At 55.8% G+C, this 27,353-nt stretch overlaps 2 protein-coding genes across 24 annotated transcripts in view; one reads left to right on the forward strand and one right to left on the reverse strand.

Moving 5' to 3' along the window:
- EYA2 (EYA transcriptional coactivator and phosphatase 2) overlaps positions 1-17,006 on the forward strand; it is a 203,312-nt gene extending 186,306 nt beyond the window's left edge. For 3 of the 6 annotated variants that reach the window (XM_036009928.1, XM_036009930.1, XM_036009932.1), the window contains 7 exons: positions 1,699-1,757; positions 6,083-6,243; positions 8,504-8,618; positions 9,577-9,698; positions 12,650-12,749; positions 16,219-16,334; positions 16,445-17,006. In XM_036009928.1, coding sequence (XP_035865821.1) covers positions 1,699-1,757; positions 6,083-6,243; positions 8,504-8,618; positions 9,577-9,698; positions 12,650-12,749; positions 16,219-16,334; positions 16,445-16,593 — 822 coding nt within the window. In that variant the 3' untranslated portion in view covers positions 16,594-17,006. Of the gene's footprint in view, positions 1-1,698; positions 1,758-6,082; positions 6,244-8,503; positions 8,619-9,011; positions 9,304-9,576; positions 9,699-12,649; positions 12,751-16,218 lie in introns of those variants that run through there. The other 3 variants (XM_036009931.1, XM_028524136.2, XM_036009933.1) reach the window with 3 other exon arrangements.
- Positions 17,007-23,675: 6,669 nt separating this feature from the next.
- The window catches only part of ZMYND8 (zinc finger MYND-type containing 8), a 115,974-nt gene continuing 112,296 nt past the window's right edge, over positions 23,676-27,353 (reverse strand). For all 18 annotated transcript variants that reach the window (XM_036009927.1, XM_028523862.2, XM_036009923.1 and 15 more), the window contains one exon: positions 23,676-25,236. In XM_036009927.1, the coding sequence (XP_035865820.1) occupies positions 25,097-25,236 (140 nt within the window). In that variant the 3' untranslated portion in view covers positions 23,676-25,096. The remainder of the gene's footprint in view (positions 25,237-27,353) is intronic.

A 27,353-nucleotide genomic window follows, 5' to 3' on the forward strand; every position in this document is an offset into this window, starting at 1 on the left:
GAGGGTGGTCACGCAGTGCCCTGCCCCCAGTTTCTTCCAGCACTCTCCAAAGAGTTTCTCAACTGGGATCGCCATGTAGCATTCCCCGTGTTCCTTGCAGTAATAAAAACACATTTATGTAGCACCTACTGTATGCCAAGCACGGTGCTAAATGCTTACAATGCAACATCTCCCCTTCCTCACCTCCGCTCTGTGAAAAAGGTTCCCTCACTATCTCCATGTCCCAGCCGACCTCTGAGTGGTGATGCCGTTTGCCCGGGGTCACACAGCTGGATCTAGACCCAGGCGGTCAGATCCCGGGTCCGAGCTCCCGCTGGGGCACGGCACACTCATTGTGTTTGCCATATCCGCACCCCCAAACGTCCTGCCTGATGGAGACAGAGGCCACAGGACTGGTGTGTGCTGCATGCAGCTCCTGTGGGGTGTGCAGTATCACCCTTAGCTCCTGGTTGCAGAGTGACAGAAACCCAACCCCTCCAGCTGAAACCGAACAGTCCCGGGGTCAGTTTCTTGTAGCCGCGCTCCAACAGGTCACCGCACACTCGTGGCTTGCACCAACACAAGTGTATTCTCTTACCTTCTGGAAGCTGGCAGTCCGAATTCAGTTTCCCTTCCTCCAGGTGTTGGGGGACTGGCTCCTTCTGGAGGCTCTGACGGGCCCCCATCTGTCCTCTGACTGCCCTGCTCCTTGTACTTCCTGGCTTGTGGCCTCCGCCCCTGCCTTCAAAGCGCATCACTCCGACGTCCTTATCCTCTGTCATCAAATAGCCCTCTGCCTGTTATTTACAGGACCCTTGTCATTACATTTGGGGCCACCTGGAGCACCCAGGAAAACCTCCCCATCTCACAACCTTTAACTGAAGCACATCGGCCAAGTCCCTTTTGCCACATAAGTTTCCAGGGATCAGGACGTGGACATCTGTGTTCAGCCGGCCAGGGTCACCGTGGCCTGGTTTTAGTTCCAGCCGAACCCGGGGACCAAACTCCCCAGCTCCCAGAGAGTGCCCCTTTCCCAGAAGTCCCAGGCCTAGTCCCAGGCCTGCTTCCCACTGGGTCCAGCTTGGACCGCATGCTCTCACCCTGAAGCAATCCCCTTGACCAGAGGGATGCCGGGTCCCTCTGATTGGTTGAGTCTGGGTCACGTGCCCACCTCTGTTGTCCGCCTCCCTGTGGTCCTAACTCCCATGTGAAAAGGTGTGTCCCCAAAGGGAACTGAGAGACTTGGCAGCTGGCGGCAAGCACCATGTCATCAGAGCCCACAGAAGGGCACGTCCTTGGGGGCGTACCTGGCACGGAGCAAGTGCCCCATAAGTGATGGTCACAGACCGTGGGACACAGAGGGTCTCAGGAAGGGGGTATGTCCACAGCCAATGCCCAGAGACTGCAAGGGGCACTAAGCAGGCGAAGGCGGAAGAGCATTCCTGACAAAGGGGGTGCAGCTGGGACTAAAGGTCTCCGCCGTGTGTCCTGGTGTAACTGGCGGTCGAAGGGGATGCCCCCATGGTATGCCTAAAAGGGGCTAGTGCTTCCCCCAGGGTCACTGACCTTTAGTGGCAAAGTTCAGACTTTAATCCAAGGCTCTGACTCCCAGTCCGGCGCTCACTCTAGCCCTCATTCATGAAACCCCCTCTTAAAGGCGGGACTGACTAACCAGCCATACCTCTCCCTCCTTTTCTCTTCTTGCCAAATCCTCCGTAGGACTGTGACCAGATCCACGTCGACGACGTCTCATCCGATGACAATGGCCAAGATTTAAGGTAGGAGCGGGGAGGGGGGAGTCCAGTATGCCCCTTTGGGTTGGTTATGGCGCTGGCCTTTCACGAGGAAGCGGAGGGGAGGGGCGAGCTGGTTAGCTGGATGAGCCCCGCCTGCCCGCAGCCAGAACTAGGGGGCGTGGTTTCCGAGCTCCGAGAAACAGGGGCGTGGTTTCCGAGCTCCGAGAAACACGTGTTTCTCGGAGCTCGGAAACCACGCCCCCCACCCTGCAGCCTCTTCCTCATCCGCTCAAGTCATTGTTGCTGAGATTCCTACAAATTCGCTGTGACCTCATTTATGGTCATCTCTGTTGTTTTTCCCATCTTTACTCAAGTAATACGTGCATCCTATAAAAAAGTCAGCTGCTCCTGGCTTGCCTCTCGGAATACGGCCAATAAGAGTTTGATATACATTCTTCAAAGGTTTGATTGCACTCATTCACATACGTAATATTATTTAATATAAAAGTTCACATGGTTGCTATTCAAAAAATATGTCTTGAATGAGTAAGTGGTATGTCTGTCTGGTTTCTGGGGAAAAACACTCCCAGGACATGAATTCTAGAAATCGGGTACCCAAGCACTCAAGAGGAGACAGCTTTCAGGAGAATGTAGCTAGAATCTTCCACACCTGCCCCTTTCCACCTCTTGGGAACTTTATAAAAACAGAACCATAGTTCATCTGTGCTGTTCCCAAGTTATCACAATTCAATGCCTGTAGGCCCGTCAATAATATTATTAGACCAAATAATGTTGTGCCTGTGGGGCCAGTAATAACTTCACTCAGGGTTCCCTTCCCAAGTGTGCGTCTTCCAGCCCCTCTAGAAAAAGACACCAAACTCTCTGTGCCCGAGCCCGGCACGTCTTCTCAAAGCCCGGCGCTTCTATGACTAGAAGTCATAGGTGGGAAGACGGCTGCTTCGTTTCAATCAGCCCTTCAGAAAATCCCTCTGCCACAGAGACTGGCAAGGAGCAAGGCTCCAGTGCCAGCCGGCACATCTCAATTTATGGAGCAAATAAACCCCGAGGTCAAGGTTAACTGTCCTTTCCATGAAGTAAGCACTGGGAACCCCTCCCCCTTTCAAGGCATGAGCAGCCACAGTTCCAGTTTGGGGTTTTTTTTTTCTTTTTCCCATGCATGCATCAGTGATGTTGGTGGTTAGGGATGTCCGTTTTTTAAAGTTCCCCCTGCAGCTGGATGGCTTGGAATATAGGGGATTGCTCCTCTGAACCCTGTCTCAGGCTGAGCTGTTTGGCTCCTTCATTCAAGAATTCACGATGCAGACTTCCGGCCAAGATGGAGGCATAGGTAGACACACTGTGCCTCCTCGCACAACCAACATAGGGACAACAGTTTAGAAACAGAATAATAACCAGAACTGACAGAAAATTGAACTGTATGGGAGTCGGACAGCCAAGGAGTTAAAATAGACACATTCATCCAGACCGGTAGGAGGGGCAGAATCAGGCACCTGTGCAGAGAGAGGTCACAGCACAAAGAGCATGGGACTGGGGGTGTAAGGCATCCCAGGCACACAAGACCACAGCAGGTGAACCCTGGGCATGCAAGTGGCAGCTGGCAGACCCTGGCCGAGGGGTGGTAACCAGCAGACCTACCAAGGCGGCGATTGTGAAGCAAGGCACTGCTCGCAACCCAGGATCCCAGCGCTGGGAAATAGAGCCTTGGGGCACTGATTGAAAACACCTGTGGGGATTGAGGCATAGGGAGAGACTCCCAGCCTCACAGGAGAGATCCTTGGAAAGTCCCACGGGGTGCACAAGCCCACCCACACAGGAATTGGCACCAGAGAGGCCCAGTTTGCTTGGGGAAAGTGGCAGAAGGGACTGAGGTGCAACGGAGAATGGAGGGAGCGCCATTGTTCCCTCTTGGACCCTGCCCCCACATACAGCATCACAACCCAGCAACTGAGGTGCCCCGCCCTGGTGAACACCTAAGGCTCCACCCTTAATATGTAACACGTGCGACCAGACCAAAAAAAAAAGTGGCTCAAACAGAAGGACAAATGAAAGCCTCAAAACCAATACTTTTAAGCCACCGAGAGATAGCCAACCTATCAGACGCACATTTGAAAGCACTGGTGATCACGATGCTCATAGAATTGGTTGAATTTGGTCACAAATTAGATGAAAAAATGAAGGCTACGATAATGAAACGAAGGAAAATGCACAGGGAACCAACAGTGATGAGAAGAAAACTGGGTCTCACATCAATGGAGTGGACCAGAAGGAAGAAAGAAACAACCACACAGAAAAGAATGGAGAAATAAGAATTCAAAAAAATGAAGAGAGGCTTAGGAACCTCCAGGACATCTTTAAACATTCCAACATCCGAATTATAGGGGTACCAGAAGAAGAGGAAGAGCAACAAGTGGAAGACTTATTTGAACATATAATAAAGGAGAACTACCCTAATCTGGCAAAGGAAATAGACTTCCAGGAAGTCCAGGAAGCTCAGAGAGTCCCAAAGAAGTTGGACCCAAGGAGGAACACACCAAGGCACATCATAATTACCCAAGATTAAAATGAAGAAGAGAATCCTCGAAGCAGCAAGAGATAAGGAGACAGTCACCTACAAAGGAGTTCCCATCAGACTGTCAGCTGATTTCTCAAAAGAGACCTTGCAGGCAAGAAGGGGCTGGAAAGAAGTATTCCAAGTCATGAAAGGCAAGGACCTACATCCAAGATTGCTCTATCCAGCAAAGCTTTCATTTAGAATGGAAGGGCAGATAAAGTGCTTCTCAGATAAAGTCAAGTTAAAGGAGTTCATCATCACCAAGCCCTTATTTTATGAAATGTTAAAGGGACTTATCTAAGAAAAAGAAGATAAAAAATATGAACAGTAAAAAAAGACATCAAACTCACAGTTAGGAACAACCACACCTAAAACAAAAGCAAACTAAGCAAACAACTAGAACAGGAGCGGAACCACAGAAATGGAGATCACGTGGAGGGTTAGCAACAGGGGAGTGGGAGGAGGAGAGGGGGAAAAGGTACGAAGAATAAGTAGCATGGACAATAGGTAGAAAATAGGGGGAGGGCAGGGATGGTGTGGGAAATGTAGAAGCGAAAGAACTTATGACACATGGACATGAACTAAAGGGGGGGAATGTGGGTGGGAGGGGGTGGGCAGGGGGGAGGGGAGTGAAGGGGGAAAATGGGACAACTGTAATAGCATAATGAAAAAATATATTTAAAAAAGAAATATATATATATATATATAGACTCTTAAAATCAAAATAAACGTTGAGACCATTAAAAAAATTAAATGCCTTTCTTTTTTCACTCTTAAATTCAGAAAATCCAGAGAGAGCAAAATAGCACAAAGAGAAAAAAGGCAGCCAAACCCACTCCCAGAGACGCCCAGGGGACCACATTGACGCGTTTCCTTCCGGGCTCTTCCTCTCCGAAGAGACTTTTGTATTTGTCTTAGAAGCATCTGCTCATACTGTACACGCAGCTCTGGCGTTTCCTTCGACGTTAAAGCCTAAGCGATATTCGTGTGATTTTGCAGGCCTACCAAGGCTTCTGCTAGGGGAGAGAAAGTGGTGTTCTCCACAGAGCTGGGGTTTCCCTGTGCACACTCGGGCCGCTGTAGGTGGGGACTCGCCCCCACTCCCCCTCCGGCTCCCAGCTGCCGCCCTGCTTGTCCGTCCCGTGGGACACCCTGCCTCGGTGCGTCCCCAGTCTCTGCACACACCCGTGGGACTTCTCGGCCCAGCGTGCCGCACTGCGGCCGAGGGCTGCACCTGCAAAGCACCAGCAATCGACTCTGCCTCATGTAACAAATAAAAAAGTTAAAACAGGGGATCTCTGTAGCAAGATATGGAGGTGCCCGCAGGGCAGGGAAGGAAGGGTCAGCAGGTGGGCCTGAGGAAGGCGGTGAAGCCGGCGGATTTGGGAATCAAAGCAGGAGCAGTGACCGAGGTTTCCTTCTGGGCTCTGCTGCCAAGATGACCCAGACCCAACCCTTCCTCTGGAATTCTGTTCCATCCACAAATTCCAAAGGAAGAGAGAAGCACTTTCCCTCATGTGGCCGCTGCTCACAGCACATAGGGACAGACCCCCCAGAAAAGAGAACAGACACTATTCCACACCAAGAGAAGGGAACGTGGGCGCCCACTCGGCAGGAGCCCCAGATGCCCCCCACCTTCAGGAAGCTGACGGAAGCCGTGGTCCCACCCCCCCGGAACGCACACGCCCACAGCTGTCTCGCACAGTCCAGGGGTCGGTCCCATGGGGCCTGGGTCTCCCGGTGAAGAGCCTCCCACCCCCACATTAACACTGTCTCTCCCCCTCCCCCTCCCCAGCACGTACAACTTCTCCACCGACGGCTTCCACAGTGCGGCCCCAGGAGCCAACCTGTGCCTGGGCCCCGGCGTGCACGGCGGTGTGGACTGGATGAGGAAGCTGGCCTTCCGCTACCGGCGCGTCAAGGAGATGTACAACACCTACAAGAACAACGTGGGCGGTGAGTGGGCCGGGGAGGGGCCACCCCCGGTCACACGGGTCTGCCGCTGCTCGGGGGCACCTCGGGCCAAGGGACGTCCACCAAGGAGGGCCGCTGCCACTCGAGTCACACCTGCTCCGTGCCAGGCACGTTCTGACAGGGTGACAGACATCTGCTCACTCGGAGCAACCCTCGTGATGTCCCCTGGCAGAAGGCAGGGGTGTTTCAGCACCCTAGACCCTTTGAGGGGGAGGGAGCTGAGGAGTGAGGAAGCGTCTTGCCCAAGATGACAACCCCCACCGTGTCTTAATCACACTCCATGGCCTCTCGCACCCAAGCCCGTGGGCTACAGGAGGGAAGCAGAGAGCTTCGGGGGCAGCCCGCTGGCTCGCCCGCCCTGCACGGAGCAAGCCGGGAGCAGGTGTGCGGGGGCAGAGGAGAGGGGGCTGCAGCCCGCTGGCCGAGGCCATCTGCTCCCCATCCAGGTTAAGCCCCAGGAAATACCCGGGGCTTCAGCCAGGCCGCTTTGCTTTCCCATAAACCGAGGGGAAATTACCCCATGTGTCGACAGGCGGGGAGCTCAGGGCTGGCAGGGTGCCAGTGGGCGGTTCCCCCCCCTACCTCCGCGCCTCAGCTGTCTCTGGACCCCAGAACTAGCCTGGTGAGGACTGAGGTGGAGACTGAGGAATGTAGCCTTTTAGCCTGGGGGCCATGTACTTAGCTGACAATCGCATCTCTTACTACTAATGAGATTGTTTATAGTCCTGTTGCATTCATTATTAAAGAGAAACATGGGCAGTGGAAGGCAACTAGCAGAGTCCACCACCAATGGCGAATGAAAAGCCCAGAGAACAGAGGAGCTCGAGGCTTTTCAGGAAGATAAGGGCCTGTCGGACGGGAGGGGCCGAGAGAAAAGGCAGCTCCAGGCGGCACAGGGCCCACGGGCCACAGGGAGGGGTTGGGACAGCTGGGGTCTTCTGTGCGGAGACCGCGGTGTCGGAGCAGCCGAGGCACCAGGCAGCACTCCGCCCCGCGCCTTCATTCCTTCTCCCAAGCACACGGACTCGTGGCAGCCCCGTGCGAGCCTCTGCACCGGAGGCTGCCGCCTCGGTGGTGCACGGGGCGCCCTGGTCCCCGCCTGCACAGAGCCAGCAGTCTAGCGGCCGAGGCAGACACAGGAGATGTTGTCACGCGGGTACACTTTGAACGGCAGTGGGGAGACACGCTAGGAAGGAGAGGTGCAGTGTGTCGGGAGACTGTAAAACAGAAGGCGCTGGCCAGGACAGGCCTTCCAGAATAAACGACATTTATGATGAGCCTGAAGCATTTAGCAAGGCCGGAAGGGGGAGGTAAGACACGCAGAGCGGTTCCGGTTAGGGAAGGGGACGTGCAAAGGTCCTGAGGCAGGAACATAGTTGGTGCTTCAAGGGACAAAGAGGAGGCCACCAGGGCTGGAACGGACACCCGGGCAGTGCCAGGAGATGAAATCGGCAATGAGCAGGGGCAAGGTCACGGGCCATTGAGTCTGAACTTTGCCTTACGGGCACTGATGGCTGAGAGGTGACAGTCAGGTTGAGACACAGCTGAAGTGGGCTCTGGAGGTCGGCGGCCTGGGTGCCGGACCCGTCGCCACCGTTTCCTGTCTGCTGTGAGCAAGTCACAAAGCCCATTTCTCCCCCTGACGGACCCAATGTGACGGGTCGCTTACATCTCACTGTTAACAAAAGGAATAAAAAGAGTGCCCGCTCCAAGGCACCTGGAGAATACAATGAAATGTCACATTAAAAGCAGGGTCTTCCCTGCAGGAAGCACTCAGTGAATGTTAGTCACTGTTATTTTTTATTTTATTAATTTTTGTCTCCATGGTAACAGAGTAAGCAGTGTAATCAGGATGTTTGTTTATGTCTGTATGTTTAGTGCCTGTCACAATTCTGGCCATGCAGAAGGCCCTTCTGAATGTGGTGTGGGATGGAGGGATCAATGGATGGGTGATAGATGGATGATGGGTGGATGGGGATGGATGGGCAGTAGATGGATGGATGGATGATGGGTGGATGGGTGGTAGATGGATGGAGGGATGGATGGAGGGATGATGGGTGGATAGGTGCACCAATCATCAAATGGCTTAATTGACCATTCAATCAATCCCAAAATAAGAGTAAGATTACTGGATCGAAGTTGACCTTGGATGTCATCTGATTTGAAACCTCAAGGTCACTAGGCTCCCCCCCAGACCTTCCTAAAATGACAGCTTCCGCATCGTGATGTCCCGTGTCTGCAGGCTTGATAGGCGCTCCCAAAAGGGAGACCTGGCTGCAGCTCAGGGCCGAGCTGGAAGCCCTGACCGACCTCTGGCTGACCCACTCCCTGAAGGCACTGAACCTCATCAATTCCCGGTAAGTGGGAGCCCTCCCTGCCTTGGCACCACCGAACTCTCTCCCATTCGAGGGTGCTGGCCCCTCCATTTCCACACTCAGGAGTGTGGGACACCCCAGATTCTCACTCGGCACACTCTCCAGACATTGGGCCAGGCTGAGGTGTGCGAAGCACCAGACACCATGGCTGAGCAAACACACAGCCGCAGTGACTTATCAGGGCCCCGCAGAGCTAAAGACCTTCACACATCGGTCCGTCTTATCCCGTCCACCCAGCAGTCACAGCGCCGCTGCCCCAAAACCACTTTATAGGATGTCACCGACCCTCTCTAGTGGGTCCCTAGTGAGGCAAGGTGAGGAGGGTCCAGCTTCATCCCAGGCCTCCCAGTAAGTTGCCTCATGCTCTTGAGTAAGGCTATCTGGGCCAGACAGGAAATTACCCCCCTTCACCAGCGTCAGAAATCCGGTGGCCCAGCCGGTGAGGAGTTATGGAGTGGCGGCCCCTGAGCTGCCGTCCAATCCTGGCTGTTTCGTGGGATGCGCGCTTTGTGCCAAAAAGACGAGGAAAGCTAATCCATCGCCCCAGCTTTCTGGGTCCTCTCAAAATGTCAGAGCTGGCTTGTGCCTTTGGTGCACCCCAGCCCCCCACCTCCCTGTTGTCCTGCTTGGTCCCTGTCACTCAGCTCCGTGACTGCCAGGCCCCAGCAGTCACTTCAGTGTGTGGCCCTTGTAATATACATTTGCTTTTTAAATAAGAAAGTATTACACCGTCTTGTATTTCAACATGGCAGGCAGCTTTCAGGCTTAAAAGGACAGCTGAGAACCCTCGGGGCCGTCCTTCCCTGAGGATGCCCTAGCCAGAGCCTCCCAGCCCCACCCGAATGCTCCCCACACCCACACCGGGGCTCACGCCACAGGGGGAGGAGGCACAGCCCTGGGGTCCCGCGGGGCCCCGCTCTGCAGCCTCCTCTGTCCTCAGACCCAACTGCGTCAACGTGCTGGTCACCACCACTCAGCTCATTCCCGCGCTGGCCAAAGTGCTGCTGTACGGCCTGGGCTCCGTGTTTCCCATCGAGAACATCTACAGCGCAACCAAGACAGGTGAGGGGCGCCCAGAGCTCGGGCGGCGCGGGGAGGGGCGTGGCGGGCGAGGCGGAGGGAGACGGCACTCGGGATGTTCAAGAACTCGTCCAAGGGTCCGAGGGCGTGACTCCGATCCCCAGGACATCCCGGAAAGCCCACTTCCTTTGGGCTTTGCTCCTAGGGAAACTGGTTGGGAGCAGTTTTCCAATAGTTACGAGGACTGCAAAGCTGTTGTATCAAACCGCCCAAACGCAAGGGCTTATGTGGGAGTCGAAGCTTATTTCTCTCTCCTGTGTCAACAGACCAGGGGGAGCGATCCGGGCTGCTGGGGCCGCCCCCTCCTTGGGCTCGCCCAGGAACCCAGGTTCCTCCCATTTTATTTTCCACCATCTCCTACGGGTTTATCCTCCTGTGCATTCAGATTGGGGTCCTGCCACGTCGGCTTTCCAGCTTATGGAAAGGTGGGAAGGAGGAAGGTGTAACACCAGTCCAATATTTTAAAGCCGAGACTCCGAAGGGGTGCAAGTTACTTCTGCTCACCTCAGCCCTGTAGCCGCAGCTAGTTGCAAGGGAGGCTGGGAAATGTAGTCCGTAGCTAAGTGACTGCGAGCACAGGTGGAACTCATGGAATTCTATGACTAAGGAAGAGGAGGAAAACAGTTTCCACCACAGCTGGGTACATAAAGGGGTTTTAATTTAGGGGTTTTAATCCTGAACCACATAGAGAGAAAAGTATTGTTTTTTGAATTCTCTTTCTGGGAGAGAGTCTCCATTTAGTGCTATCCTGCTTTCTCACCTCCCTGACACTTGTCCTCTCCCTTGTGAACAACCAGGACGAGCCTTAGGCTCAGAGCTTTGGTGAGATAAGAGAGTAGTAATTGCAAATTAGTAACGTTCGGGTTTGTTTGGGTTTTTGTATGTGTGAGGGAACTGGGTTTTTAATCCTTATATCACACAAAAAAATACATACAATATAAATAACACACAAATATAGCTAAGATGTTTGTAATTAGAATTTTTTTACTCTTGTTTTTTCTGGAGCAAAACCCAACTATGGTCCTACAGAAGCATTTTCTTCGAGCAGTGTTTGCCGTTACTAAAACCCAGGCCTGAGCATGATGTAGATGCTAAAGTCCCGGAAAGCCAGGCCCCAGACGCCATTAGAGACTATGGGGCAGGACCCCCACGTCACAGGAGCCAAGTGCCGTCAGGGACGTGGCGGCGTGGCTCTTCTCTCCCATGTGGGGAGCCCGGAGATCCAAAAACTAGAAGCAGTCAGCGTGGAGATAGGATGGGATTTAGTCTCCAGCTCCATGTTTTAACTGAAAAACCGTTAACCTTTTCAAGTCAGGTTCTGCTATGACAGCGCTGCGTAACAAGCGTCCCGACGGTTTTTATGTCTCACAGCGGGGTCCGGGAGTCAGCTGTGGCTCTGCTGGGCTTGCCCCCAGCTCCCTGTCTGCTCTGCTTGCCTCCTCGCTGTGGGACCGGCAGCTGTTCAGGGCCACATTGTTCTCGTGCCAGATGACAGGCATGAAGGAGGCCAAGCCAAACCACCCACACCCATTTCTCACGGGGAGGGGGGGTCCTAACCGTGCCATTGGTCAAAGCAAGTCACGTGGCCAACCCAGCACCAGTGGGGTGGGAGACAGCCTCCACCTCCTCCAGCAGGCCACCCTGCAGGGGTGTGGCAAAGGCCAAGGGTGTGTGATTCTGATCACTCAGAAGACGGTTGCCATCTGCTAGTTTGACCCAGCCTCTGCTCCCACAGAGGAGGAGAGGCCCAGAGCGGGGAGTGGCCTGCCACAGAGCCGATTCCCAGGAGAGCGGTATAACAGAGGAGTTCCCAGCTCCAGTGCTTGAGGCAGGCAGCCTGGGTTCGAATCCTGGCCCTGTACTTGCCTTACGGCAAGTGACTTCACCTCTCTCTGCCTCAGCTTCCCGGTCTGTAAAATGGATGCTCACGCACCGCCAAGCTCATACGTTCAATAGTGCGCATAAAACACCGAGCAGTTAGCCGCGGAGCGCTAGCGCTCAGCAGTGGGAGCTACTCTGTGATTATCATCATTCCTCCCCCCGCTCTCCTCGTCTTCAAGTCACTTCACCTACCCTGAGCCTCAGTCTGTTTCTCTCTGAAATGGGAGTATGTTGGTTCCCATTTCCTAAGGATCACTGTGGTAGTTCTGTGAATTCATGTGAGTCAGTGGCTCCCAGCAGGGGGCAGGGTGGGGGCGGTTTGCCTCCTAGAGGGCACCTGGGGACACCTGGGGGCATTTTCACCTTCACAAGTGGAAGAGCTGCTACTGGCACCCAGTGGGGAAAGGCCAGGGATGCCACTGCCCCTCCGACACACAGAACAGCCCACAGCAAAGAAGCGTCCAGCCCGACAGGCCGTGACGCTGAGGCTGAGGAACCCCGCTGTGGGTGGGGCGCTTAGCCGAGAGCCCAGGTTGCCGTGAAGTCGGTGGCAGTGATTGACACCATTATTAGCACCGTTGTTACGGTTACCAAACTTGCTGAGCCGATCAGGATGATCTAAGGTCTGAATCCCACACACCGGGGAAAAGGTGACAAGGAGAGGCGGTCACAAATGGGTGGACGCATGAGCGCATCCTCACTCTGGGATCCTGGGCAAATCGCATGGCCACTCAGAGCCTCCTGATTGATCCCCTCTGAAAATGGGCCCGTCACTCCAACCCAGACAGCCGCACAGACCCCGGAGCCTGCCTCTTCCGCTATCAGCCCCTAGGCGGGCCGTTTCACCACTGCGCCTCTGTGTGGTCACCCGTCACATGGGGGATGGCAGCAGTGCTCACCTCCAGAGTTTGCTGGAGGCGGGAATGATGAACCCCCAGCCCTTAGGAGGACTGCCGCCAAGGGCGAACGCTCAACGGGGGGCCATTGTTCCCACACTCTGTCCTCACCGAGCCTCTCCCCTTCCTCCCGTCCTCCATCCTCCGGGTGTGCAGGGAAGGAGAGCTGCTTCGAGCGGATAATGCAGAGGTTCGGCAGGAAGGCCGTCTACATCGTGATTGGCGACGGGGTCGAAGAGGAGCAGGGAGCGAAAAAGGTACTTCTCCCACCTCTCAGCTGCTCTTCCTCCCCACCCCCCAGCCGTGCTGTGGTTTCCAGGGCTCTGTGCGCAGACTCCCCGGTGCCCCAGGGCCAGCTGGGTCCCCCTCCCCAGGCTCTTGGCTGGCCGGCCCAGGCCCGTGTGCACATGGCAGAAGCATCCCGAGTAATTTCCTTCTGCAAATCCCGCTCTGCGTCTTTGGCTGCCGCCCCTGGGAGCCCTGGATTGTTTCTGGGACAACTGCTCGGGAGCCTGGAGACCCCGGCGGGCAGGCCGGTCGGGGGGCAGGTGCACGTGTGTGCGTTTTATTTAATACCTACTGATCACGTGTTCCAGGAACCCGTCCCAGTTAATAAAGGCAGCATTACACTAACGAGAAAGAAAGTCCTGCATTTGTGACCTCAGGCCCGTGAGGAGGAGGATGGGGTTCTGGTGGCCGCAGCTCTGTTCTTGGGAAAGAAGCAGCTGCCCAGACCCCGGGTCTGGGCCTGTCCACAGAATCCCAGGGAGCCTGCTGCCCCCCACCCCGAGGCCTGGAAAGTAGATTGTTAATGTCACAGGGCTTATTAATTCGGGGGACCTGATTTCCTCCTTCCCTCTCCAGCAACACATTCCAAGGAAATGCAGAAACGTTCAGGGTCTCAGAGGATAAAACCTGTAAGAGGAGGGAAAGCCCCTAGGGGGCTGGGAGAGGGGCTCGATAGAGGGGAGTTCAGGAGGCTTTGCATATTCTGTTCCATCCACCTGGAAGGCTCCTCCCCTCCCCCCACTGCCCCCCCCCCCCACCGGACTCACCCCTCTGGGCTCGGCTGCACCCGCAGCGCTTCCCTCCCACAGCTCCCAGACTGGCTTCCGGCTCCCGCTCTGCCCTTCCGGCCAGATCCGGCCTGCCTGTGACTCCTGCCCCAGCTATCTTCATTCTGTCTTCAGGACGTGGTCCCCTCTTGTCATGGAAGGAGTACCTGCATAATTGGTGGCTTAACCACAAATCCTCCAGCTGGGGTGTCGGCTCCGTTAGCTGAGCACCTACTGTGTGCCAGCCGACAGGGCTCTCACCCCTCCCTCAGCTTGCAGGCTGGGACAGGCAGTCAACACCTAGGTGTAACATGCGTGCCGGGTGGTGAGCCGAGCTCTGGGGGAAGGAAAGCAGAGAATGGGAACAGAGGGGACTCTGGGTGGCGGGGGAGGTAAGTTGCACGTACAGGTAATGATCCAGGCAGGCCTCCCTGCCAGGTGGCATCTGAGTGAAGCCGGGAGGAGGAAGGGAAGCGAGCCAAGTGGGTATCAGAGTGAGGGCATTAAAACAGAGGAACGAGAAGGTCAGAGGTCTGATGTCTACAGCCTCCCGCAGGGAGCCAGCGGGCCGCAGAGGTGGGCCAGGCAGGTGGGCAGCGGCGGGAGGGGAGGCCAGGGAGGTACCCGGGGCCCTTGGGGAGGACCTCAGCTTTTCCTCTGAGCACCTCCTCTTAAAGCAGATTGCTTTCCCTTTTAAAAACGAATTGGTTTAGAGGGAAAAGCATTAAATAAATACACAAGACATGGCCAAAATAGTGGCATGAACCACATGAATCACCCGGTGAACTGCCGGAGCTCTGGAAACACCACGGCAGGTCAAGAGCACGGTTCTCTGCGGTGAACCTGCCTGAAACCCACTTCCAGGGCTCAAGGGCACATCCACAGCCCCTCCCCACCTTCTAAGTTCAGATACAGAAGAGAGCTCTGCCCTTAGCAGGTGACAGCCATTACACTAAGCTTCGCTTCAACCGAAGTTGGATTAGACAGCAGCTCAGACCTGTGGCCCCGAGCAGCCGGCACCTGCCCCCGGTTCTCACCAGGAAAGGGCCCGGACACCCATGGAGCCGTCACTGCCGCGTGCCCGCCCTCTCCCTGGTCAGAGAGGGAGCAGACACTTTAAAATGACCCCTTTGTGATCCCGGAATGAAACACGAAGGGAAGGTGTAACACGTGACTGGCCAGACGGTCAGTATTAATGACCGCATTAGAGAACTCGGGGGCAAACCACCCACACTCGTGCCCGTAACCACGGCTGTGTGACCGCCATCGTCATCGTAGTCAGCCCTCCAAAACCCCCTGCAAAGTGGGTGTCATTGTACAGAAGACAGATCGGAGACTCAGAGAGGTTCGTTAATTTACTTAAGGTCACACAGCTGGTACATGCAAACTGACTGTTTCACTGCAAACACCTGGCAGGAAGGAGATAGACTTGGGAGTTTCAGACTGTCCGTCTGCACCCCTGAGCTGGTCAGGTGACAGCGGAGTCTGCCACAGAAGACTAGGGCCCACACCCCCATACCCCGACTCCCCTGGAGTCCTCGCTGGCGTCTGAAGCAGCGGCCCAGCCCATTAGGGAGACATGCCCAGCGCCGGCAGCCCCCCAGGCCTGATGGATGGGAGTCGTCAGCCCAGGCCCCAGACACCTACCTGCGCAGCGTGAGATGTGGCGAGAGGACCGGGGGCTCCGGCTGCTTGGGCCCACGGCGTTGTTAATACCTCCATTTCAACATGTCATTCGTCTCCCCCGCTCCACACGGGATAAATCCGCCTGCGGCCCGGAGCCCTCAGGCCCGGGATGGGACGGGGCAGCCGAGGCCTCCCCTCCCTCCTTTGCTCATTTCCTCCTGGGAAAGTGAATGACACTCTTTCAAGGGGCACAGGATTGGCCGGGGGCAACCAGAACCCACCCCTTGCAGAGAAGGGAAGGCCTGGCCAGGGTGAGGAGAGGGTGGGGGCAGCGGGGACCCCCGGAAGCCATTGAAGAGAGAGCGTGGGTTGCCCACGATGGACAGTCACCTGCTGTCCCCGAGCAAAAGAGAACATTCTAAACGTCAGAGGCTGGTTCTGCCGGCACCTAGCAGGCCCAATCTGTGAAAGAGTAAAAATAAAAAAGAGAAAGATGTGTTTGGTGAGGACTTCACTTAACAAACTCACCTTCCCTCCCATCCTCGCTCCTTCCTCTTTCCTCTCCTTCCATGAATGCTTCTTGAGCACCTACTATGTGCCAGGAGTCATGCAGCGACCACCACAGTCCAAGCTGGAACCCTCCCCAGGGCTTTGCACTTGGCGATCTTTTCCCTCGACTGCCTCGTACATGTTTGCACGGTTCCTCCTCCTCATCCTCTGTGGCCTGCTTAACTGTCCCCCAACCCCGCACAGAGCCCTTCCCTGACCGAGCTAGCCAAAAAGACACCCTCCCACCAGCGCCTTTCTCCGCCCTTCTATTCCCTTCGTGGCACTTACCCAGAGGTGAAATTATCACGTTTGCGTCTTCTCTACGGATTGATCATCTGTGGCTCCAGTGACGGCGCACCGCGCGCTGTGCCTCCCAGTTTGGAAAAGGCCTGACGCTCGGCTGACGCACGTCGGCGTCTCGCGCGATTCTAACTGTGGGGGCGGCGCCCGGGGGCACGGGGCGGGGGTGACTGTGCGCCTGGCGTTCTGTGTTGCAGCACAACATGCCCTTCTGGCGGATATCCTGCCACGCGGACCTGGAGGCGCTGAGGCACGCCCTGGAGCTGGAGTATTTATAGCAGAACCCACGGAGTCACCGCCCGCCCTCCAAGGTGCGTCCCCCGCCCGGGCCCCTCGCCTCCCACCAGATGCTGGACACTGGGCGGGGTCCCTACAGCCAGGAGGACGAGTCCGGTGACCATCTCAACAGATGTCCTTTCAGTCCAGACGCGGGTCCTGGGAAGCAGAGTGCCCGGCCGTGGCTGCGGAACATTTAACCTCGGGGACAAGGGCTGCCGCGGAGTCCAGACTTTTTCTAGGAGTCTCGCGGGACAAACGCGAGGAAGTGCTGACCTGGGGGAGGGCTGGTGATGAGGAGGGGACAGGCTCGGGTTTTTTTTTTTTTCTCTTCTTCTTAATTTATGGACTAACCCCATTACTCCGGTATTACGCTCTCGCTCCTGTGTTGCTGGTTTTCTCAGTCCTTGGTCTGGTTTCGTTTCTAAATGGCGTGTGGGGCGGTGCGCAGTTCCGGCCGCAGCTCTCGGCTCCAGGCTGTGCTTCGGGGGGACGATCGTCTCTGAGCAATCGGCGAGGGGGGTGACTCGGGGCGGTGGGAAGACTCTCGCTTATTTTTGTGTTTAAGAACCTGACCTGACGTCATGTGGGCAAGTGCACGTGCCTTATGCTGCCATCTTGTTTTTTAGGATGAGGGGGTCCTGGGGAGGAGACGGTACTTTGTGACGGAGAAAAGGCATTAAATAAAACCTCGTTTACATTTGGAAGTGGGTCAGGTGTCACTACTTCATTGCCGCACTTGCAGCTTCCAAATCTGTGGGTCTTTCCAGAACCTTTTCAGTTGCAAAGGAATAAAATCCAACTCAGACTTGCTTAAGCCAAAAAAAAAATTTTTTTCAGAAACTTGAGATATGATCATTTCTGTCTTCAGGCATAGCTGGATCCAGGTGTTCAAATGAGTTTCTCCTGTGCGGCCCTACTCCCCCCGCAGGTTCTTCCCTGTGTGCAAAGGCTGCTCTGAGACCTTTTTAGCAAAACCGCACTGGCAGAAAGAGAGCACTTCCTGCCCCGGGGGATCTGACAACACCCCCAGGCGTGTGTCTCGCTGGCCACACCTGAGTCACAGGCTCCATGGAGCTGGATTTGGGGTTCAGTCTCTCCTGCACATAAAACTGGGACGAGCTAGTCCCCCAAAGGAATAATCAGCGGGCTGTTACTAAAAGAACCGGGGAGGGCTGGGCTGAAAAATGTAAACAACTTCCACCCCAATGACTTTTCTTTTCCAGTGGGTGGGCCAAGGACCCAAACGATGGGGCAGGGAGGGACCGTGGGAGACCTTCTGAGGACATCTTAGTACTTCTGCTGCTCACAGCGTTCCAAGCAGAGCCTGGATCCATCTGATTAGATGCTGAGTACAAGCATGGGCTCCCCCGCTTTCCGCATGGCTGAAATCCAGGGTTACCAGTCGGCTGGAGTAGCCACGTCGGTGGAGATGGGAGATGAGTCGGTTTTGTATAGAGGGGTTATGGGTGGATGGACGACTGGACGGATGACTGAATGGATGACCCCATGCCTGTGTGATGAGATGGGTGGGTGGGTGGCTGGCTATGTGGTTTTGGAGAGATGGCTGAGTGAGGCGGTGACCGAGTGCACAGATGTGTGGATGGTAGGCGCAGCCTGGTTCTAACCATGGTTTCCCCCAAATGACACCACTGGCCCTTTCCCCGTGGGCCTCTCGCCGAGCCACCGTTGCCCAAGCAGGGCCCGGTGGTGATAGCAGTGTGGGCCGGGGACAGTGGGGAAAGTCCTGGCAGGTTCGCGGTGGTGGTGCTGTCACCACTCATCCACACCACCAGGTCAGGCAGGGTCGGCCCCCGACCCGGCACCCTTCTCAATGTGCAGAAGCAGGCGGACCGAGGCCGGCCCACCTCCCGGAGCAGACATTCCTGCACAGGGAACCTGATGGAAAGAGGCAGAGTGACGGTGAGACCCAGACTCTCTCACCCTCCAGCCTGGTCCCAGGAGAAGGAAGGCAGAGGGAGCCAGAGCGGGAAACCAGCACACATGGCCCATCCCCCCACAGGCCCAGCACAGGCTTCGCCCTGAGGTCCGGGGGAGAGACAGCCTGTGTGACCCTCAGCGGGGAGGCGAAGGTGGATCTTGGAGGCTGAAGTCAGCCAACGTCAAAAAGGCCAGTTGAAAGGGGTCCTGAGAGGGTGCCTTGGGAAGAGACCACGGCATCTTCCCCGTGAGACACTCGGGACCATCAAGTCGCCCCCTGCCCGTCCCGGGGGCGATCGTGGTGGGACTGATGCTGGCACTTTCAGAACGCACCGCTGCCGTTCTGCCAGCGACAGAGGCTGCCCTCCTCCCCGGACCCTGGCTGCGGTGGGAAGGAGGCCCGAGGGTGGGGCCAAGGTGCGCTGTAGGGTGACTGGGACGGCGTCAGGGCCCCCCCCCCCCCCCCCCCGAGGAGGTTACAGCCGAGGGCAGACCCGGGTGATGAGAAAAGCTGGAGAAAGGCGTGGGAGGCACCAAGTTTCCAGGTGAGCAAGGGGGAGAGAAAGGGGGCCGGGCCAGGTCTGGTGGGACCCTTTTGGTGATGGATTCTGGACTTTATTGGAGTAGGGATTCTATTCTAAATCCAACAAAGAGACACCAGAGAGTTTTAAGCAGGAGAGTGGCCTGACCTGATGGACATTTCAAAAACCCGCCTGGCCGCTGTGGGGAGCATGGCTTGGGAGTGGTCCGGTCACAAGATTCCCCATGAACTTGAGATTCTCTAGCTTTATTTTGTAAACTACACACAGTTTGCCGCACAAAGCGCCATTACGCATTTTGATGTATTTTTACCTGTGACTACACGGAGGAAGACAGAAGACATTTCCGAGCCCCCCTCCCCCAGCAAAGCTCCCTCTTGGCCCTTCCCAGCCTCAGCCCACAGTACGCCCCAATCCTGATTTCTGTCGCCAGTCCGGCCTGCTCTAGTTCATAGACATGGGCCCAGACAGAATGCTCCCCTCTGTGCCTGGATCCGTTCACTCGCGATGCTTTTGAGACGCCTCCAGGTGGCTGCGTGGATCTGCGGCCAACAGTTCGTTCTGGGTCAAGGAGAGTCTCAGCGCAGGCGGAGCTGTGCTCTCCATTGACCACCAGAGGGCAGTGTGACCCCGCAGCCGCCCCAGCCACCCTGAAGGGATTCCCACAGCATCTCCGTCAGGCCCTGCCCTGGTTTCAGTGGTAAATTGGCTTGTTGAGGCCACTTAGAAATCCCAGTAATGAGCAGCGCCTGTGCAGGGAGACACACCCTTTGCCAGATTCCCTTACAGCCGGGGTTGGGAGCAATGAAGGGCCCGCCCATCAGCTGCATGCCCAGAGGCTGTGTTAGGTACTGAGCTAAGTGGGGAGAAAGGCGGCTGGCTGTGTGCGGGGCGTCCAGACTGCAGGTGTGACTGGAGCAGAGCTGGTGTAGGGCAGCCCCGGAAGCTGATGCATCTGCCCCTGGAGTCAGCAGCCACGCTTCAGGCTCCTGGGGGAGCAGCGCCACCCCCACCCCCCGCCCACACTGCTGACTCAATCCTGCCCTGTGGCTTCCTCGGTCTTCCTTGGGATTCTGTAAACACTCCTAACATGTCAATCAGACCCAATCAGGGAAGCGGCCAGATCTGGCCCAGGAGTTTGGGGTAAATAATTTATGATGGGACCTGGACTTTACACAGTGGTGGAAGGAGCTGGGGAGGTCAAGGTCAGAAAATGGGCATCGGGAGTCAACAGCCAGGCAACCCGAGAAGCGGCGAGGCACGTCCGGCCACCCGAGCGGGTCTGCAGAGGGGCACTGGTGAGAAGCTGATGTGGAACCATTGCCCCTGCCGCCAAGCACCCAGAGGTGAGCCGGGCGCCGGTGTCCACGGGTCAAGGAGACCTGGATGCAGTGTGGAGGACGGCAAGGGCTGGGTGGAGCCTGCAGGCGCGTCGGCAGCTGTCTGTTGCCACGTCTGGCCACAGTGGCCTTGCTAGAGAAGAGGCTGCTCTTTCCACCTTCAAAAATCTCACACAAGTTATTCTTTTGGTCAGTTTTAACTCAGAACCACTCAAGGAAAGGGATTCTATTCTGGGCGATGTAGTTCCAGCCTCGCCAAACTGACCCAGTACAGAGTGCACCCTTCTGCTCTAACTGGCTGGGTGAGCGCTGCTCTCTACACCTGACCTGACTGACCGGAAACTCCGGACAGTTCTGCTGTGGTGCTGTCAAGGTCTCTGTCAACTCTTTTGTTCGGACAATTTCCCACCTTGGGAGTCTGGACCAGAAACAGGCAGAATCTCACATTTCTAGCCTCCCTTGCAGTGAGACTCTAAGCTAAGCATGTGACCTACGCTCAACCAATCAGACCCAGACAGTACGCAGGTGCAGCCAATCAAATATACCCAGGTACTTAGATTTAGTCAATCAGCCAATCAAATACATCCAGGTGCTTTGAAGACTCAGTCAATCACATACACCTACGTGGAGCCTGGGCTTAGCCAATCCAGATATACCCACCTCACCTACCACCCCAACCCAGGCCCTTCTCCCTCTGAGCGCTCAGCCCCACCCCCACCCAAAACCCTCCATTCTGGCCTCACTGGCCTGCCGTCTCTTCTGGAAAGATGCCAGGTCCCCGCCTCGGGCCCTTTGCACTTGCTCTTCCTTCTCCCTGGGATGTTCTTCCAACCAGGTGAGTCGCTCCGGCTGCCCATGAGGAGCTTTGCCAGAGGACAGAGAGACACCAAGCCCCAGAGAGAGACCGATGTCATTCTTCAGGGCTGGGGTGGCACCTGGACATCCTGGGTCTGTTTCACATCTCCCCAGGGGCTTCTCATGTTCCTCCAGAGTTTAGAACCGCTGCCCGGGACATCACAGCTCCGTCCCCACTATCTCCAGGTGTTTGCTCACAGTGCAGCTTCTCGGGCGGCCCTCGTAATCACGCCATCCACCTCCCCCGCTTACCCTGCTTGGTTACCTTCAGCGCGTCTGTCCCACCCCGATGGGATAGTATGCACATTTGGCAGCCTCCCAGTGAGAGTGTCCGATGGGTGAGGGCAGAGGCCGCACCTGTTTTGTTCAGCGCTTGGCTCAGACTGCTACCGAGTCAGTCCCCTGAATAAACGAGACTTCCGCCCACCTTCTCCCCACCAGCTCCGTCTCCGGAGCTGCAGTTCCGCACAGGGGCCACCAGGTGGCGGGAGTGCCTGATTGCATTCAAAGTCACCCCTAGACCGTCCTGCCTGGCCCTCGCTAAGAGGAAGGAGCAAAGACCAGGGCAGGCGCCCTGGTGCCCTCCCTCTTTTCCTCATTCCTGGATTCAGAGACACTGGGCCTCTGAAAACGCTCAACCTGGACTGAAGTCAGAGGAAAGGGGCCTCGCAGCCCCGTCTGGATCGTCCAAGTCCTTGCCCTCTAATCTGGCCCCTCATTGGCCCTCCCGTGCAGCCACTCAGCAGGCGTCCCCTGAACCCCCTCACACAGCTCATGGCCGTCTTGGGAGCGCAGGTCTGTGTGTCCTGTCAGGGTGACAATCTGCATACCCATCCGTGGGGGCGGGCTGTGACAGGCACTGTCCTCTTCCATGTTTCAGGGTCACGCCGGGCAGGTACCAACATGGAACCACAGCCCGGGCTTTAGGTCACGTGACAAAGGAGACAGGACAGAAGCGTGGGTACCAAATGCTGCCATTTATGCACACACAGGGGAGAGAACGCCCTCTGTACTGGTGTGGGAACTCGAGACCGCAAGGTGCACGGTGGTGCGGGACGAAACACGGAGCCCTCTCTTCACAGCTCAGGCATATGGCTGCATCGCCTAGTGAGATAATCAGTAAACATGAAATGCACATTTTTTTTTTAAGTAACCATTTCTCAACCACTGATAAGCCGCTCCTTCCTGGGAGGTCCTTTCTTCTAGGGGACGCTGCAGCTGCGACGGGAAGGGCAGAGGTTATGTGGGGGTCAAGGGACACAGCAGTAAACAGAGACAGTCAACTTTGCTCGGGAGTCAGAGGCTGAGACAGAATGAAAGGCAACCTGGAGAACAAGGTGCCAGACTTGGAAGGGTGCGCCAGGCCCAGGGACTAGAAAGGGCCCAGCTCCTTAGGGCTGAGAGAGGATGGTGGGGCCACTGTGCCTCCCTCTTGCCGCCCGGGGGGGCGTCCTCTTCCCCTCACCCAGACTGTGCCACCTGCTCCATGATCTTCAGATTAAAGTGAGGAATACAGGGAGGGTGCATGCATACACCCAATAAAAGGAAACTAAACTTCTTACCTTAAAAAAAAAATTGACTAACACCCTATCAGAAAGAGTTCAAAAGGAGTCCTGTTAGAATCTCACTAGTTCTGTGGCCTTGAACCAGTCACTTACTGGGCCTGTTTCTACCAGGGCCAGCAGGGGGGTCACACAGAATGGCAAACAGCCCTTTCAGGTTTGGCACCGCACCAAGGGCAAAGGGGAAAACCTCACCCTGGCCCCAGCCCCGACCGGGGAAGCACTAGGGCTGCAGACACAGCCGGTACCCTCCCTGCCTTGCTCACTCCTCCAGGCCACACCGGCCTCCTTGCTGTTGATCAAGCACACCAAGTCCACATGTGCCCCAGGCCCTTTGCACCAGCCACTGCCTCTGTATGGGATGCTCCCCCACTTTATCTTCCCACAGCCAGCTCTTCCATCAGGTTTCGGGTCAAATGTCCCCTAAAACATCCCCTTCTTGTGCTACACTTTTCAGGGTGAGCACCTCGTGCTCGCCTCCTCACCACGTCACATCGGAAACCGATAATCTGTAACAACTGTAACTGAAAAACATTTCTTTTTACATCACCGTTTCACTGCTTTCACAGCACTGGCCAGCGGACGGCCCGAGGGCCAAAGGCAGTGATTCCCTGCTTTTGTACCACCTGTGAGCTGTGGATAGTGTTTCTATTTTCAAGTGGTTGAAAAAAAAAAAATCAAAATATGTGACCCATAAAACAAAATGAGCAGGGAGGGCCTGGGCAGGGCTGCCCACGGAAGGAAGAGCGCGGGCCCCGTATCTCCCAGGGAAAGACAACTCCCTCCCTCCCTCCCCACCGTTTTTCTGGGGCTGACCCAGGACTTCCTGTATTTCACATCTCTGTTAAAAAATTTCAAGGAACGAGACTAGAGGGTGGCCTCGTGTATGCCACGCCCACATCCCCACGCAGACGCCCTTGACTTCTCGCGGCTCAGCCTCCTGCGTCCGGCCCTGCGCACCTGCCACGGCCGTGGCCGACCACGTGGAAGGCTGCACATTCCAGGACCACCAAGCCATTTTTCCAAAACAGTTTAATTTAGAAAAGGTGAAGAATCTTAAAAACTTGGGGGGGGGGGGGGCAACCCAAAAGAGCGCACCGGGAGTCCACTGGCTCAGCCACAAAGAAACACCGCCATCAAAAAAGATATTTAAGTTTAATACAAATTTTATACAAAGAAAATGTGAAAAAATACTTCCATATGCTAAAAGCAATTATGCTTCACAAATAAGGCCAGCTAGGCTATTTTTTTGTTTTGTCTTGTTTTGTCTTGACAACTGCAATTCACAAATGTTCTTTCTCTCCTGGTTTCTTCTAATACTCTCTTTTTTATTTCTTCTCTAAGGTGGGTAACTAGCTGGACACTGTACAGTTCGCATCCTCTTATCGACAATGAGGAGAAAGTAAACGAGACTAAAATGTACAACAAAATGTACTGGAATGATATCGTACAATTAATTTTCCCATATACATACATCACCTTCCGCTTTGTTCGATGCGTTTAGTTTTACACGACATACAGAATGGAACTACAGCTTACGTAGTGTAACCGACAGCACGGCGGGCGTGTCCTCTCCGACTCGCTGCCTTGGTTTCATGCTTACATAAAAATGTAAAATTCCATCATATAAATACTACAGACATGCTTCAGCCCAGACTCAAGGGTCCTCCGCGGGCGCCCTGCCTCTGAGTCCTCGCTCCGGGGGAGCGCGGTGTGTCTCTTTCCAAGTGTGAGTGTGTTTAAAGGAACCGCAATGCAAAGAAAGGATCTCGCCGTTTCAGACCTTGTGACGCGAAATGTCCCGTGTTCTTCCGCCATGCAGCTGAGTGGGGCTTGTTTCTGTTTGTTTCCCTTCTGTAAACAAGGACATTAGGTTTTTCCCTTTTAGGAGTCGAGTCATCGTTTAAATCCCGTAAAATAAAGCAGTTTCTCCGCGTGTCCTGGTCCAGACAGCTTGCATTTGATAACCTAGCAACGAAGTAGCTGAGAGCGGCCGAGGGCCTGACTTCATGTGCCCACGGCAGCACAGCGTCCGCGCCCAAACTCGCGATCCCGCTGGGCCCCGTCCGAACGGCTTGAATGAACGCAGCTCCAGTTCCCCTGGGCAGCGGACAGCCCCGGGCCCAGTCCCCTTAGCACTGTGTGTGACAGGCAGGCTGATGGGCCACCCCCTTCGCCAACACCAAAACATTCCTTCTGCTGTTGGGGTTTTGCTTTTTTTTTTTTTCCCATTGCTTTTCTTTTCTTTTTTTTTATAAGTTAAAGTCAATACAAATATAAAAAGGGGAAGGTACTCTAGGTTTGGTGACATCCACAAATTGTACATTATTTACACCTAAAGCATCGGTGGCGGGTGGGTCGAACAGTCCTCAGTGGAAGCTAATGCCGGATGTGATGTAGTGTAGACGCCCCCAGGACAGAGGCCGAGCCCGCGAGCCGGGGACTCCCCAGCCTGCAGGCGGCGGCGGTTCGGCCTCAGGTTTCTTGGCTGCCGCCTGTTCTCCCGGGGTCTGGTTTCTTCTTCCTCCGCGGGGCGGAGGGCTGGTGGCGCAGCCCGTCCCTAGTCCCAGAAGGCGTCCAGCCGGGACTCTTTCGGGAGGAGACTCTTCGCGCCGGTGCTGGTGTTGAGCTCGGCACGCGACGAGCCTCGCTTCTCATCGCTGCCGCTCCAGCAGCCGGGCTTGCTGCTCCGGGAGTGGTCTGGGGGGAAGCAACAGAGAGGGGGGTCAGCACTCCGGCCCCTGCCGCCAGGCCGGGCAGCCACCACCACCCCTCTCACCGCACACAACTCCGACGGGCAGACACTGCCCCCACGGGGTCCCCGGCACTGGCGGGGCCGAAGAGGACAAAGGGGGGACAACTTATGTTCCTTAGGATCGAACACCCGCTGGTTGGAAAAACACTTCGGCGCCACGCTCACAGAGACTCCAGATCGGTGAGAAGGTTGCCAAGGAAGGCGTTTCTGGGGAGGCTCCCGTAACTGCGTATCTTTATGACGTCAGTGACACCAAGCACCCCTGGGTCGGTGTGTCTGACCTTGGGCACGGGAAAAGGGCACCAAAACTTGGCATTTGATCTGCTTATTTATATGAACAAAGTTTCTTTCATCAATGTATAGGCAACTCGAAAAACAGGCTTACATCAAACCACCCAAAGGAGCAGGTGGTACAGAAAGAATGTGGACCAGATCGGTCAGGTCCACCCGGGAACACGGACCACCAGGTCCGCGGTAAGGACAGTGAGGGTCACCAGAGGGTGCAGGAGCGAATGAGACCTCAGGGAGCTTCCAAGACCACAGGACGCCCAGACAGCTGAGTAATAAGCACAGCGGCAGAACTGAGACCATTTGCCTGGTTCAGACAGACTGGGGCAAACTCTAACATTTCCCAAGGCAGGGCAAGACTAATGAATGGAAAGAAGTCAGCTGTCAGGTTTAGAAACAGAATCAGAGTGAGGAAGGGGCCACATTGTCATCAGGTGGTGTCCAACCCCTTGGCATCTCTGAGCCGCACGTTAAATCCACCGCGACACGCAATCACAAGAAACCTCACGATGCTTTAAGTAAAAACAGAACAGTGTCCAGAACAAGGACCTCCCAAGGCTGCAGTCCCTCACAGGGGAGACCCTTTCATCGCTTGCATCAGTGGCCAACAGGGGGCAGTATTCTGCAGAGCTGGGGCGTCAAGGGCTGGCTCTTCTTTTCCCTTTTTACTTTTCTTCCCAATTAATTTACATTCAATATTATTTGTATTAGTTTCAGGCGTACGGCTTAGTGGTCAGACAATCACGCATTTTCCACAGTGCTGCCCCGATACTTCCAGTACCCACCTGGCACAGGGCACGGTTATGACAAAGTTACTGACTACATTCCCCCACCTTACCAGTCCTCACTTTACCTCTTCTCAGCGTTCCGCCCGATGCGTGACACCCGCCCCTCTCGAACTTCCAGAAGGTGTCCAAGTGCTGAAGTTGTTGTCACCACACGTGAGAAAATCCTACAACCACGCAGCCGAGCCACAGCAAGTGTCCCCAGCTCCAGTGACCGCAGAGAAGGGCGGAGAGCCAAGCTGGGCCTCGTCCCACCCCACCCCCGGCACCTGTGGGCCCTGGCTCCGCACACAGACAGGACACAGGGCACCGGCTGTTGTGGCCGATCACTGCGTGCGGGGGATGACCAGTGTTCATCTAGGAGCCTTCAGGAAAAGAGCGAAAATGCCCCCTCAAGAAGCCAAACCACGAGCTCTGGTACTCCGATGGCCGCCAGAGGCCCAGCTAAGAAGACACACAAGCCAAAGCAAGACCCGTCACTGAAAAGAACACCCACAAGGGGGCCCACGCACGCATGCACCACGGGCCTTCTGCGTCGTGGGAGGAAACTCTGGTGGCCTCCATGAGACAGGGCCATGCTTACGCCCAGGTGGGGTGAGTGGGGTGCGCCCGGCGGGTTGCAGCGGAGGGGACACAGGCCGGCTGGAGAGACAGCCCGGGCCCCCTCGGAGTCCGCCAGAGCTCAACTCCGCACGGGCCCAGGGACTCGCTCCTCCTGGCCATGGACGGGCCACTGCCCTCAGCACTGCCTCGTCCCCGTCACCGGGCCCAACCTCACGCGTTCACGGGGCTCTCGGGCTTTTCAGAGACTCGCAGTAAACCGTGGGCACAATTGCTGGACACGGCATGGCCTCACGGACGGAAACAAGGTGGACGAGGCATACAGGCAGCCCCGGAAGCCACGGGTCCTCAAAACGTTGAAAGCAAACTCCTCAGAACCACTGGCGGCCAGCAGCCTAACTCAGCCAGGGAAACGGAACCCACGGGAA

Source organism: Phyllostomus discolor, chromosome 9 (genome assembly GCF_004126475.2).
Source record: "Phyllostomus discolor isolate MPI-MPIP mPhyDis1 chromosome 9, mPhyDis1.pri.v3, whole genome shotgun sequence".
NCBI lineage: Eukaryota > Metazoa > Chordata > Mammalia > Chiroptera > Phyllostomidae > Phyllostomus > Phyllostomus discolor.